The sequence below is a fragment of the Amphibalanus amphitrite genome, unplaced genomic scaffold, assembly GCF_019059575.1.
Source record: "Amphibalanus amphitrite isolate SeventyFive unplaced genomic scaffold, NRLGWU_Aamphi_draft 001749F_arrow, whole genome shotgun sequence".
NCBI lineage: Eukaryota > Metazoa > Arthropoda > Thecostraca > Balanomorpha > Balanidae > Amphibalanus > Amphibalanus amphitrite.
Window position 1 is genome coordinate 98,567 of NW_024883242.1, and position 14,682 is coordinate 113,248.

Genomic DNA, 14,682 nt, shown 5'->3' on the forward strand with positions numbered 1-14,682 from the left:
CTTGCTTCTTCCATCGCACTGTTAGTGGCACATCGCAAACACAACGCTTCATCCTCTATATACCGAGCCTATATTTCGCTTGGCAGCATCTGCATGTCATTGCAAACTAATGGGACGAGTCACAACCCTATGTCGATCAAGCAGCCGCACGATATACTGTTCAGAAAACAAAACCCAGTCAGCAAGGTACGCAGCAAACAAAATCACCGGCTACGCAAAGCGCACAGTCTGCCATTGAGGCGCCCAAGGTGGCTGCCCTCCACCAATTCGACGCGTGCCCGCACCTTACTACGTCTGTCCCCGCCGTCCCCCACTCAATACCATCCCCGGCATCCTCCAGCCCTGAGCAGGCCGCTGTATTTACACGGGGAAAACTCAGGCTGCATATCGGGGCAATCCCTTCCGTCGGCTGCTGATGTCGCCCCTCACTGACGACCGTGAGGGGGTCGAGCTGACTGGGGGAATACTTTGCACCACTCGGCACAATATCGCGCTTCATTCGACACCGCACCTTCCGCCTGACACGCACTGGAGACTCGGAGGGCGTCGATTCCGCGATAGTCTGGTGCTGGGGTTCAGTGCGGATGCGTTTGCTGCTGCCTCGGCTAGGTCGTGAGGGGTCCCGGTCTTGGCGGCAAAAGGGCGGCTAAAGAGTAGGTGCTTCTGGGTTGTTCAGCCATAGCCTTGGAGGTGAGAGACGTCACACTCGCCTTGCACTTCATCCTCGCGCGCGGAGAGCGTATAACAGAAAACTACGACAATTGGGCGGGAGCTCTGCACCAGACGAGATGCGGTACCGGCCCCACATCGCCAGGTCAGCTGAGAGCCAGATAAGGACTCGCATCGCCATCCGCTCAGTCCCAGATCCGCGCGTCACCAGCCACCACGGGTATAAGTTAACACAACAGCTAACACACCAGATACTAGAATTAAATAGCTACCGAGCGCGCCGCCCTCTCTCTCTCTCTCTCTCTCTCTCTCTCGTTCTCCCTATCACACAGCGGAGCCGGCCAGCCGGCGGAGCGTCTCGCAGTTGGGAGCTCGCCGCGCGCTCCGCACTGCAGGCTGCCGCAGCGGAGCGGCGGCCGCCCGCCTGAGCCTGACTAGCGTGGAATGTGGAGCGTGCAGCGGCAGCGGCAGCGGCAGGCAGATCATTGCTGGCGGCCGCGCGGGTCCGGACGACCGCCAGGCTAGCGGCTAGCCAGCACTCCGGCACGGGGTCCGGACGACCGCCAGGCTAGCGGCTAGCCAGCGCTGCGGGTTCAGCCGTGGTTTGGCTAGCGCTCCCACGTGGTTAGCGACACTCCCACACTTTGATGGTCTGGTCGACGCTGCCGGTGACGACAAACGGTGCCGTCCGATGCATATCTGCGGGTACGGGATCAGCCCGGGTCACGTTAGGTGCCATTGGACGAGATCAGCCCGGGTCACGTTATGATGCCATTGGGTATGTTACCTAAAGACGTGTATCACAGATTGACCTGCTTGGTCGGACAAAAGCCTAGGAGGCAGATATTAGGCATCTTTGTATAACCGGGGACATAATTTGAACGCATGCACCTTTGTGCCAATGTGAATGAAAATCGAAGCTAAAATGATTAATTGCTACGGCCATTCGCTTTCACAGGCGACCTCAACAAACAACAATAATTTAAGGGTAAGACAGGGAAGCGTACGAGTCATTAGAAAGGAATTAAATGAACGGTATAAACAGGACAGGGAACTAGACGTGTCCATTTATAACGTTACTCTTAGCAACATAGGTGAACGAGGAACACCACCACCATGTTAGTCACACATTCTGTCGAACAGCATCAACCAACCAGTCAAAGCTGCAGATACACATGTAGCTAACTTAGAACATTGCTTCAGTCGTAGCCGACATCCTGCTGAGTTCATGTTAAGAAGTCCAAATGGATAATGGGTAGGTACACCAGTCGAACAAAGGATTTTTAGCTTCAGCAATTATTGATGTCAGTGCTGGAGCACCCACCTATTGAGGTGCAGAAGTGCTGGTGAGCCTCCAGGGTGCGGTGGCACCGCTTGGCCTTAATGGTCCATATCTTCACCGTCTTGTCGTCGGACGCAGAGAGAAGCAGCAGTCCGCCCGGGTGGAAGACCAGGCCGCGCACCCAGTTATCGTGGCCGATCAGCGTGAGCAGGCACAGACCAGAGCTGGCGTCCCATATCTGACAGGGGGGTAGGGCAGGCAGTGTCAGCAGGCATAGGCCAGAGCTGGTGTCCCATATCTGACACAGGGATTGACGGTCTCAGTGGACAGTGATATCAGCGTGAGCAGGCAGAGACCAGAGCTGGCGTCCCATATCTGACACAGGGATGTCAGCAGACAGGGATGTCAGTATCTGACACTAGACAGTGTCAGCAGACAGAGGCCAGAGGCTGGCGTCCCATATCTGACAGAGGTGTAGAGATGAGACAGTTCAATGGACAGTGGACATATTCAGTGTCAGCAGGCACAGGCCAGAGCTGGCGTCCCATATCTGACAGAGGTTCAGACACAGTCTAAGCGGACAGTGATTACAGTGGAATTAGGACAATCAGAGCCTTGCAGTTCGGTTGTCAAAAGGGCTCGGACATTAGACGCCGGTATACAGTGATCAGGGAATACAATCGTCCTATGTGATAACCTCAGCGATGCAGGGCGCACGCGGCGTAACCAGTCACCGGCAGTGTAAAGAAGACACAACTGTAAAACTATCACAAACGATCAAATAACTACACGGAACATGCTCGACAACGACCCTAAAGAACATCAACTGAAGCCTGTGCCGTGGCGATCCACCCAAGCGTGCTAGCCCACTTCATGGTTCAGCGTACGCTAGGCAGCACCGAAGCATAATAACAGCTCCCGATTATCATTCCCGCATATACCAAACATAGAAGTTAACGACCACTACACTGCACAGCTGTTCAAGACAACGACGTGCATATATCTTCAGGTGCGAATATAACGGACAAAGTAGCTGGCATGTTCAGCAGCTCATATCTATTTCATGCGACACTGACTGCGTGCGACATTCCTCCGCACAATTAAAACCCCGGGACGGCCGGGTCAGGCGCCTACCTTGATGGTTTTGTCGCGTGAGCCGGACGCCAGGAAGGGCCCCGGGTGCGCGGGACGGCCGCTGTTGTCGCCGCCGGCCGCTTCCTCGATAGCCGGTGCCGCCGACGGAGGCGCCCAGGCTACACACTCGACCACGTGCTCGTGTTCCCGCAGCTCCAGCTGGAAGCGGCCACAGAACGCAGATACATACGGTAAGTAGGTTAAAAAATGATAGAGGTAGCAATTAACATTCCAGTCAGAACTAAGATCAATAAGCTAGAAAGATGCTCCGGCTACCATCAGTTAATTCGAAAAAGACTGAAAATACGAACACCTTGACATATTATCCCCTCCCATCGATAAGATTCCCCGTTGTCAGCCAATCGGCATCGCGACCTAGAACCAAGAAATCCCTAACTCAGCCCACCCATGGCTCTAAGACTCTCCCTATGTTCGTTTTCACATGAAGGCATCCACACCTACCCAACAGCCCACGGAGGCTTAACGTCCCAGATACTTATCGGACAGGGGCGAGACTGAATCGGCGCTTACCTTGCACTGCTTGCAGACCGCGCCCCAGACGTGCGCCGGATTGGGACAGACGTGGGGGGAGATAAGGAAGCAGGTGCAGTTCTTACCTTGCACTCCTTCGAGGCCACGTCCCACACGCGCACCGTCTGGTCGTTGGAGCACGAGGCCATCAGCTGTCCGTCCGGGTGGACCCGCACCATCCGCACCCACTCTCGGTGGCCGGTGAAGGTACGAACACAGTACCTGGGGAGGGGGAGGGGAGATGTCAGACCTGAACACACCATTCGGACCCACTCCCGGTGACCCGTGAACGTTCGCACACAGTACCTAAGGAGGGCGGATGGGGTAAGACCTACAAGCGATAAAGTAGGCATACGCACATAGCTGTTATCCCGGAGAATGTGAGCGAACGGGTACAGTCATTTGGTGAGGGGTCTCCCTTTGGAATGGGACAAGTCACATAATTTCACTTTCCACTTTTCTGCAGAGTCTAAAACAAGACTGCACTTCTTTGATGTTGCTTGCTCGTAAAGAGTTAAATGAGTTTTAAAGAGTTCTTGAGGAGTTTTAATAAGAAAGTGGATAGCGATCAATCAAGATAAGCGACACTGATAAGCGAACTGTGACGCCAGCGCAGCGCGCTGCCCACTCACCCGGTGGCCACCTCCCACATTTTGATGGCCTTGTCACGGGACGAGCTGAGGATGAAGTCTCCGGCAGGGGTGAACGTCACACTCGAGACGTTGTGGTCGTGGCCGTGCATCGTCTTTAGACACTCGTAGTGGCCGGAGAAGTTCCACAGCTTAATGGACATGTCGGCACTGCATGACACTGCCGAAGATAGGAAACAGCGAGTGCTTAGTCAGGTGGGGCGAATTCAATGGACGGGTTGGTCTATGTGGTCATGGATTCTTTATGACGCTAAAACGGTACCAAACCCGACTGTAACTGCGGGGTAAGCGCCGCCCCAGTTCATGCAACTTCTAAAATTTCGAAATTAACATCCCCCGAAAAGTTCGCTAAGTGCAATGTAGCTGCCACATCCTATCGGGACCTCGTTTAGCGTAGGTTATTCGGCTACATATGTAAAAAGATAAGAAGCCCCAGCAGCATATGCATTTTTCTAGTCTCCTTATGAGATAATTTGTTTATCAATCGATAGCATCGCCAACGTAATCGGCCTTGTGCACAATGCGGCATTGAGGCACCTGTATCTACTCCGATGTGCTTTGGCATAACGGGGCAATAAATCCTATCTCCATGATTAATCGAGGACGGCTACACAGAGGCTAAGTTGACACATCAGTCGGCACACACACGCCTACCACGTTCAGTCGACAACGGACCTTTCTAACCGGATTTTACCAGCCGTGAAGAGGCCAGCCTTCACCGTGAAAACACAATGAACACATCTGATCCATGCCATTGCCCAACGCTCCGCATCTTATCATCACGAACAATAGTGGGAAAATCAGTGTGATCAGAGGACAAAGATCGAGAGGGACCAGATTTTCTATTGTGCTGCAGTTCATGGATATGAGCAATGCACATGATGGAAGGTTACTTTCATAATGAAAGTGACAAATGTGTCACAGCAGGACAAACCCAGGTCAGCATGTGTCAAAGTAAAAGGCAAGTGGCAAAAGCAGTAGTGGCTGAACGCATCACTGAATGACAGACTGGGAAGAAACTGAACAATTCTGACTTCCAATGGGAACAAAATAAAGACCGCAATTACACTCAGCAAAACCAACAACCGATCACGCCCTTACAGTATGCTATATGCTTAAAAAGAACACTTACTTCTAACAGAGAAACTATAGTTACTTACCGAGGAAGGCTCCAGTGTGGTCGAAAGCGATGTCCTGGACGCTGTCAGTGTGTCCCTTCAGCGTGCGCTCGTAGTCGCCGGAGTCAAAGTCCCAGACTTTGATAGTGGCGTCCTCACTGGCAGAGGCCATCAGGCTGTACACAGGGTGGAGCAGCACCTAGTAGCGACAGAGAGGGAGGAGAGAAAGAGAGAGAGAGAGCGAGAGCGAGAGAGAGAGAGAGAGAGAGAGAGAGAGAGAGAGAGAGAGAGAGAGAGAGAGAGAGAGAGAGAGAGAGAGAGAGAGAGATCCAGGTCATATGGGGACATAAGCTGGTGGAATTTTTAAAGTGCACAATCCCAACACATTTATTTATGGGGAAAGAACATGGTTTTCTAGAGACCTTGCCGCAACATCCTGCCCGTCGACTTAGCTTCCCGTCGCCCGCCTGCCCTCCGCACTGAGCGCAAGCAGGCAAGCAGCTAAAAAGGAGAGTGCTCCCACGGCCCACCTACCTTGGTCACGGGCGCGCGGTGGCCGGCGAGCGCGTACTTCTCGGGCGGACGGGGGATCCAGTCGGACGGGGAGCGTTTCTCGCGTGTTGGTGCACCCGCCTGCATTTCGCGCTGGAAGTCGGCCAGGTTAGCCTCCAGCTCCATGTTCTGTGGGCAAAGTGAGACAGAACATACTGTCAATGCACAGAATAGAACAGTGATTTGAAACTTAACTAGCACCATCAGCACACCACTCCTCAAAGTTATCAATGAGAGATAAACAATTCCGAAGGGGAAACAAAAAGCAAAAACATATCAAAACAAAATGAAATACAAAAAAAAAATCGTCAATTAAATACCCAGTCAAAAACCTTTGACACTTTTATCTTATTTTATTTCTTTTCAGCTTTACAAGCCAACCACCACCGACAAACTTCTAAAAACGAGGTACACAAAAGGACAGAAACTCACTCTTTTCTGCAGACGTAGAACAGCCGTCCATTTCTTCTCCAGATGGCCGGCATATTTCTTCTCTACTTCTCCTGGCATGTCAGTCTCCCTCTTGAAGGCCTCCAAAGAGTCAGTGTACCCATTGCTGCCAAGGTAATCAGCAATGGCTTTGTTTCTGAAAAAAGAGAAAGATAGAATATTTTCATTTTTAAAAGAAACATGAGAAATAAGAAAGAGAGAAAGCAAAAGCAAATGTGAATGATTGCAACAAGCACAGACATCATTCAATTTCAAGCTTAGATAAAAATAGCCTACTTAAACTAAATCAATATGATTGTAAGCACTTGTAGCTGTTACCCAAAACATCAAAATGTCAAACACAGTGATAATGTTAAAATGCTGGAGTGAGCTAAAATCATGCCACGTAAATGTTTTTGTCATGCTTTGATTTATCTAGGAATTGAGATTAATACTCACAGTTCCTCCCTTTGCCTCTGTGAGAGCACCATTTTCATGTTCTAGGTGTCCTCACTTTTTCATTCTGAAAAAAAAACATGGCAAAAATGAGGAACACATGGCCATATATCTTATAAATAACCATACAACCATACCATGTAATTTAATGCCTACATATTGAAATAACCATACCATAAAAGTAGTTTAAGAAAAGATGCCTTCCTAAATCACTTCCTAACCATAAAATACCAAATGATGAAGTAACAACCAAATGATGGGTGAATGAAAATATTTTTGAAGACTTTGGCACAGGTAATTATCAAAACATACCAGATAGCTACCTGATAGCTAGGTATCATATTTTTGACATATTTTGATGGTTACCTGGGATTGAACTCATTCATTAATACCTAAAATTTAATCTACCCATCATTTGGTATTTTATTGTGAGAAGCTGCCATTGAAAAAACATCTTTTCTTAAACTACCTAAATCTATGCCTATTGCCTTACATACAGCAAGTTCTCCAGCAAGTAAGCTTATCGAACCATACCATGAAGTTTTAACATCCAGCAGACTATGACAAGACAGTGCATTTCTTATTTTCCCTTGCAAAAAAAAAAAAAAAAAAAATATTGAAAACTTTGATAAAAATAGGTTGTTCTTCAATTAAGCAGGTTTGGTCATATACAACCCAAGCATGGTACACAGATATGGTGATTCTTCTTATTTGGAGACTTAGTCCCCAAAGTAAGAAGAAACATTACCTATCTAGTTGATAGTGCAATTTTAGGCAATGGTCCCAATCCAATTTGGCATTGTTGGTAGAGAAATATATTGATTTAAGGAGCAAAAAATATATTTTATATACAGCTATGCAATTAATTTCAGGGGCATAGTGATAGAATGCAAAGGTTCGCAGATGTCAGAATAAAACTTCAACACCCATGGCTTGCAACACATTGATCAATTAGTCCCATTAATGAATTTAAAGATCATATGGATCCAACTAATGGAATAAAATACCTAACCTATTTATTATTCATTTTTCAAGAATGGTTATCACAAATGTTACAATTTATGCCAATTGACACTTGAGAAGTAACCAAAGCCTCAGGACGCACAAGCACTTTCACATCAAACAAAGCAATATTGTTAAGGTGAATGATGACTTATCATTACGTTTAGGTCATGGAAACAAAGTCCTACAATAGCATTATATTATCACTTATTGCAATATTGCAATTCATATTTTGCTTGAAAGAGGGGAGTGGTGACAAGCGCGCCGTAAAAGCCGCAGCGTAGAAAAACTAGTGATCAGCTGTGGTTTGAGTCAGCCTCAGCAGATGTAAGGAAGCGAGAGTATCGATTATCTTCCAGTTTGCCGATTTATCAACGAAACCACACTAAATATTTAATCTGAAACCATATATCACCACCACCACACCCGAACTTGGCTAAATCCAATACGCCAAGGTTCGCTAAAATCTACAGCTCACAAATATTACAAGGAAGGTACTGTTAGCAGACAGCATAAATATGACGTCATAAAACTGTAAATGCTTCTTTCACATAGAAATGCTTCTTTCTGTGTATGTGTAAACTTCTTTCACACCATATTGATCTATTCAAAGGAAAAAGTTCACTTTTAACATGGAGTTTTGATCTGGAAAAGCAGTTTCGTAGCTTGAGCTGAGACTAGCGCAAATCAGAAACTTTTACGGCCCAACGATCAGTGATCACCCTAGACGAAGATATTCCATTTGTCGTTCCGAAAAGAGAGCCTTGCAGAGGAATGCGTGCCTTGCTGAGGAATGCAGCCACGCTATGTCAGCCAATCAGCATGCTGCTTACAGCCAATGAGTTTTTATTGTGATTGCGGTCAACGCGTAATAATGCTTCCGCGACCGGCGGCATGCAATATTTTTATAGAATAGGTATAGTTCTTGCTAAGACTGTTCTTCTCGATGCAGAGCCGTGGAAATTTCAGACGGCTCCGGCTCCGGCTCCGGCTCCGAAGAAAAAATCGACTCCGGCTCCGGCTCTGGCTCCGGGTGAAATGTCATGGCGGCTCCGGCTCTGGCTCCGGCTCCGAGTAAAATGGTCCGGCCGGCTCCAGCTCCAATACGTCCAATACTCATTGCATCCCCTATGCCTTCGCCCCAGTGCACAATGGGACCGGAGCGAAAATTAGTGCACATTGGTACCTACTTTTTCGTGTTTCGTGCCTGCTTTTCACATGAAAGGGATGATAGAATCAAAAATGGTAGTCGCCAGTCGGTGTACTTTCTAAACAATTTCTGATAAATTTAATTAATCAATTATTAGTATTTAAATAATTAATTAATTATTTAATTAATACGTTGACCTGCGCTGACCTCGACTCGGTTCGGTCACGTGATAAGATGGCAACACCTGTCAGGTCAGGCACTTTTGACGCGCCCCTTCTTTTAACCCTCGCATGTGTGCGGCGTTTGCCAGCTTCTAATGTGTAGGGGGGGGGGGGGGTCGGTTGGACCCCCCCCTTGCCGTTTGGCCCCTGATCGAGCTAGAGCTTCGCGGAAAAAAACGAGCGTGTTGCCCGTGACGAGAGGAAGCCGATGATACCCAATTTTAAGGTCCTAGGTCATTGGTTGACCTTCCAGGTCAGGTCAATGACCCAAAGTCGGGAAAATCGGGACCTGTTAGAAAGTCGTAAAGTGTGGCTGCTAAGGGGTTTTTCGGGGTGCTGATCACGAATATCGTGTTAGTTTTGATCACAGATGATGTCTTGAAGCATTTAGACCAGGTCGGGTCAGGTCCCCAGCCAGCAATTCGCTTGGGCTGAACTGTGGCAGGCGTCGGGCAGCTTGGGGTTAGCTTGGGTTTGCCCACTTTGATCAAAACCAATGTATTTTTTACTAGGGCTGAGCTGGGGCATGCCGCAGCTATGCCCACGTGCGGATAGCAGTAGCTCAGCCCGACATCTGCCCGCGCATCCAAAACAGGCTTAACTTGGGCGGAGCGCGAGCTGATCAAGCTGGCTGTGTCCTTCGGCTAACTGGAGTAAAGCCCGAGCTTAGCCATACTTGTTCGGCTGTTCGCGCATGCGCAGTTCTGCGCCAATCATGTGCAGCGTTCGTGACAGTCTGTGCGCTGTGCGACGAAACGACACACCGGTGTTGGGGCATTTGGTGGTTGATGTTTGGGCGCGTGTGACAGCGCGAAGAAGGGATAGTGCTCACTGCTCTTATCAAGTGGACTGGCATGGAGTTTTACGGTAGGTAAGTGTATTGAATGGTGCGCTTGATCGTATGTAAAAGTCATGATTTTGACTGAGTTTGACGCCATCAAACATGAAGCTGAATAGCTGTTCAGCCTGGCGACTTATACCTTCGCTCAGAAAAGCTGCATTCCGTGCCTTTATATCTTTGTGAAATACCAGCACTTCTGACCCAGGAAAATGAAATACAAAACACAAATATTTATCTACTTATCACCGAGCACGCTCATTCTCTGTCCGCATTTAAAATCAAATGAACATTTTATACGGATCAATGAGAAGTGTTTTTACAGTATTAATGGATCAATAAGTTATTTTTCAAGCAAACATGCAATGTAAATTAAACCAATTAGGTAATCTCTTTTTCAGGTACGTACCATTAGAGCAAATGGTTCCAAAAAATGGAATAGTTATACAAACCAGGACCGGGTGGACGCCGCAGTCGCCCTCGCCAAGTGGTTTAGCGGAAACTGCCTGCTTATAATTAAGTAGGTATACCTACATATACGGAAACTGCGCCGAAAGCTGGCCGACCACCTACTGCAGATGTGTGTGTGTGGAGGAGCCAGACGCCTCCAAAGCTCCCATTCACCAGAGTGAAGTTCCTTATAAACGATTGTTTGCTTACTGCTTTATGTCTTATGAGCGATTACTTGCCGTCCTTACTTTATGCTTTCAGTTGAGTGTTTAACCAAGTATTATGAACGGGGAGGGAGGCTAGCGGGCCTTGTGATTGTTTTATAGTTTTGATGGCGTTTTTTCATGACTCATGCCATATTACTGCTGCAGTTTGCAGTCCACTGTTTCATGTATTTGTGTTTCATTTGACGTGTCTGTAGTCGTTTGAAATATACATTCAATCAAAGTCAACCACTACTTTCCTTTTGCAATGCTCGAGCCACGATGACCGGTTAACAGAGCATATGAGTGACCGTAACAATTTTAAATATGCATTGAAACCGCACAACCTGCTGAAAGTGCATTGGCTGCTCCTTGCTACTTGATCCAGTGTGAAGCAAAAGCAAGATGAAGTCAAGTCGAGACTTGAGAAAACAGGAGCCATCACTCGAGCCGAACCCGAGCAAAGCCACAGCAATTTGCAATGTATAAACCCCATTCACTTCTATGGCTTAAGTCGGGATAGACAGGGCACACAGAGTGGGCTTGCCGGAGCTCAGCCCGCTCGGGCCCAGAGTAATCTCCATTATATAAATGGATTCACTGCTCGGGCTTAAATCGGGCTAACGCCAATCGTCGCTCAACTAGGGCTAAACTACGGCTGTCCGGAGCTCGCAGAGCGGGCATACCTCCGGCAGAGCATGGGCTTTAGTCGGCGTATTTGTGTCATACGCCGACTTTAGCCCAAGCCCTAGCCGACTTTAGCCCGACTAAAAATCTCGGGCAATCCGCACTTGAGCCTGCTTGGGCCCGGAGCAAAATTGCTGGCTGGGTCAGGTCAGGTCAACCAGTAGGCGTCGTGACGGGTATTCGTAGTACGTGTCAACCGCCTCTGACAGCTTCGTAACATGTTACGAAGTCACCAAAACTACTTCGTAAATGTTCAAATGGTTGCTAAATTCGAATTCAGCTCCAAAAACTAGCCTAGAAACATGTAAAACTCGAAAAAGTGACCCGAGGTCACCCGAGGTCACCAAAGGTCAATGACCTAACCTGACCTTCAGGTGACCTTGACACACACGGGAGTAACATCAAATCACATGTTTGAACGTTTGAAACCACGAAAAGCTTGCAAACACACGGCTAGTGCGAGCCGACATACGCGAAATCGCGATTCCGGCCAAACATGGTCTCGGAAAAGAGGTCACAGGTCAAAGGTCATTTGGGTCAGGGTCATGAAATTTTCAGGGTAGGTGTCAAATTGATCAATGCGAGGGTACTGAAAGTTTCGTCGCGATCGGCCGCTTTTTACGCGAGTTATTCGCGAAAAACCATGGGGGGGGGGGGTCCATCCGACCCCCCCCCCCTACACATGCGAGGGTTAACCCGCGCCCCACTGGGGGTGCTTAGCCCCCCTCCCGTTTTTCTGCAATAACTTCCAAACCGCTTGACGTATCGACGCCAAACTTTCAGTACCTTCAGCTGCATCAATTTGACACCTTGTGTCAAAATTTGAACTTCGTACCTACCATAGGTCGGCCGGAAATGACGTCAGAGTGACGTCATGTTCGGCCGATTTCGACGCAAAACATTGAACCACGGCAATCGCTCCCAAGAGCTCAGTTTTTAACTTTTAAGCTAGATCCAATTTCTTTGCATGAATGGACTAAGAATAGACTGCGCTATCAAACTGCTATCTCGGATTTTCGAAATTTTGAAAATTTCGAAAATTTTATATAATTAAATTTAAAATTTATATTTTTACATTTTTTAAAAAAAAAATTGACTTTTCGAAAAAACGGAATATATGTGATAAAACGCATTATTATGACTAACTCTAGCAAGTTCAGCTAAATATCTTCAAAAATGGCCAAGTTATACGCATTATTGCAAAAAATTAACAATTTTTAATTTTTCAAATCAATTTTTCAGCACGAATTTGACATCGTACGCCAATATAAATAGCACCATCGTGTTTCTGAGCTCAAACTGCATCCAATAGACACCTTTTTTGTTGAAAAATTTTAACTTCAAAATTTGACCTTTTTTGACCTGAAAGTGGCCTGACCTTAGCTAAATTTGACTCAAAATGACCTCGAATGACACAGACGACATCAAATTCGAAATGTTTGGCCTAAATGGACCATAAAACATGTGTCACGTGACCGACGGATGATATAATATTTTCGTGACCTGTGATGACCTGACCTTGACCTGAAAATCAAAGTACAAGTTTGGTACCCTCAGAGTATCTAGAGCATCTGTTCACGAGTGTGTGAACCAAAAATGAGCCTGATCTGACTTGTAAGACGGCGGCCAGAGCCCAAAACGTGAAGAAGCCAAAATGCTAATAACTTCTACTTTGACCTGACCTGTGACGTCATCGGTGACCTTGAGGTCAATGAAATTAGGTTTCGCTCGACAGTTTTCCGGGGCTATCAGACGCCGTTTGAATTTTGACGATCGGCCCAGTAGTTTCGGAGTTAGGAGGGGGGCTATGAATAGCCCCCCCCCCCAGTAGGGCGTGTTATACGCAGACCCCAGTGGGGCGCGGGTTAAGGGCCGATATTAGAGTATGACCTAGCTTGACCTGAAAATGGATATCAAAATGCTGCACTTGAATCAAAGGTCAGGTTATGGGGATCCTGTACGAGCTGTGACTTGTAGACGTCCTATCTCTACTACTCGTGCATTCAGACTTCAGAGCCCTGTGCAGATTAGATTATCCCGGCAGTTGCTGGGGTAGGTATTTCGCCACCCACCGTTTGCTGGGGGGGGGGGGGCGTTAAACGCCCCCAGCCGATAACTCGAGAACCAATACCTAGGCGCAGCGAAACGCACGAGGCCGCAAACGAAAGAACGCGACGAGACGCTTCAGATGAGTACCTACCTACTTTAAAGTTAAATTTTTAGGTTACAGATCGGGTCAAGGTCAGGTCAAACACCTGAAATCGGGCTTTCAGTATTTCAGTAGCATGAAATTCAGGACTAGAGGAGGATATATATATATATATATATATATATATATATATATATATATATATATATATATATATATATATATATATATATATACATATATTATATTTATATATATATATATATATATATATATATATATATATATATATATATATATATATATATATATATATATATATATATATATATATATATATATATATATATGAGTAAACTTTGGCAGAATGTTATTCTTAATGCATTGTTTGTTGAAAGCGACAGCGAGCTGGGCGTTGACGATCTTCTTTTCTGTCGATTCGATCTTTCGCACTAGCTTCTTTCCAGGTTCGTTATAGGTATTCGTTAAGTAGTTCGGCGAAAGTCATTGTAAGTGAAAATATAAAGCAACTGGTTGTAAGGTTCATATTTTCAACGTTTCATTACGGAGCGAGCGAAGCGAGCGTAGTCTTTCCTTAGATTAACGGAAATTTCTGAGTATGAGCGGCCGGCCGGCCGGCCGGCCGGCCGTGGTCACGCTTTTGCGAGGCTTATATCTCAGCAACCACTTGACCGATTTACACGCGGTAATTTTTGTAGGGTAGCTTCATTCCTTCTACCAAGTATTGGACTATTCCCGATGCATGTGGGTGACCCCTTATGCACGTGCCACGTGCAAAACGAAGAGGTGTCACTTTTGTAATTGTTGCAATATCTCGGTAACTACTTGGCCGATTGCGCTGAAAGTTGGCATGCAGGTAGGCACCCACTAGGCAATGCATATCCATGTGCCAGAGTTGGGGTGCTGCTGCACGTGCGCACGTGCAGGGGTCGATTCCAGATCTCGAGAACGGCTGGACCGATGACGCTCAAATTTGGTACATGGCTAGGGACCGGTTAGTAGGGTGCCGTGCAAAAGTCAGTTGGGACCCATTTTGCACGTGCGCACGTGCAGGGTGCCGCTTCCAGATCTCGAGAACGGCTGGGCCGATTGTGCTCAAATTTGGCACATCGCTAGAGACCGGTTAGTAGGGTGCCGTGC

General features: G+C 47.2%; 1 protein-coding gene across 6 annotated transcripts; it reads right to left on the minus strand.

Moving 5' to 3' along the window:
* Positions 1 to 47: 47 nt before the first annotated feature.
* LOC122374969 (lissencephaly-1 homolog) lies at positions 48 to 8,301 on the minus strand. 6 transcript variants are annotated; one of them, XM_043354076.1, is made up of 10 exons: positions 8,250 to 8,301; positions 6,825 to 6,888; positions 6,369 to 6,522; positions 5,919 to 6,065; positions 5,427 to 5,583; positions 4,249 to 4,426; positions 3,703 to 3,838; positions 3,086 to 3,244; positions 1,994 to 2,189; positions 48 to 1,368 (listed from the first exon to the last, which is right to left on the minus strand). In XM_043354076.1, the coding sequence occupies exons 2-10, from the start codon at positions 6,860 to 6,862 to the stop codon at positions 1,295 to 1,297; spliced, it is 1,239 nt and encodes a 412-aa protein (XP_043210011.1). In that variant the 5' UTR covers positions 6,863 to 6,888; positions 8,250 to 8,301; the 3' UTR covers positions 48 to 1,294. The 6 variants fall into 6 exon arrangements, with proteins under 6 accessions (XP_043210011.1, XP_043210009.1, XP_043210012.1 ...); XM_043354074.1 differs by having other exon boundaries at positions 8,239 to 8,297; XM_043354077.1 differs by having other exon boundaries at positions 8,256 to 8,294.
* Positions 8,302 to 14,682: the final 6,381 nt, after the last annotated feature.

Excerpts from the sequence above, each read along its gene's own strand:
- LOC122374969 (XM_043354076.1), bottom strand. The coding sequence starts at position 6,862 with ATGAAAATGGTGCTCTCACAGAGGCAAAGGGAGGAACT. Across the intron at positions 3,839-4,248 it reads ATGTGGGAGGTGGCCACCGG|GTACTGTGTTCGTACCTTCA; the intron begins GTGAGTGGGCAG and ends CCCCCTCCCCAG. Across the intron at positions 2,190-3,085 it reads CACGCGACAAAACCATCAAG|ATATGGGACGCCAGCTCTGG; the intron begins GTAGGCGCCTGA and ends CCCCCCTGTCAG.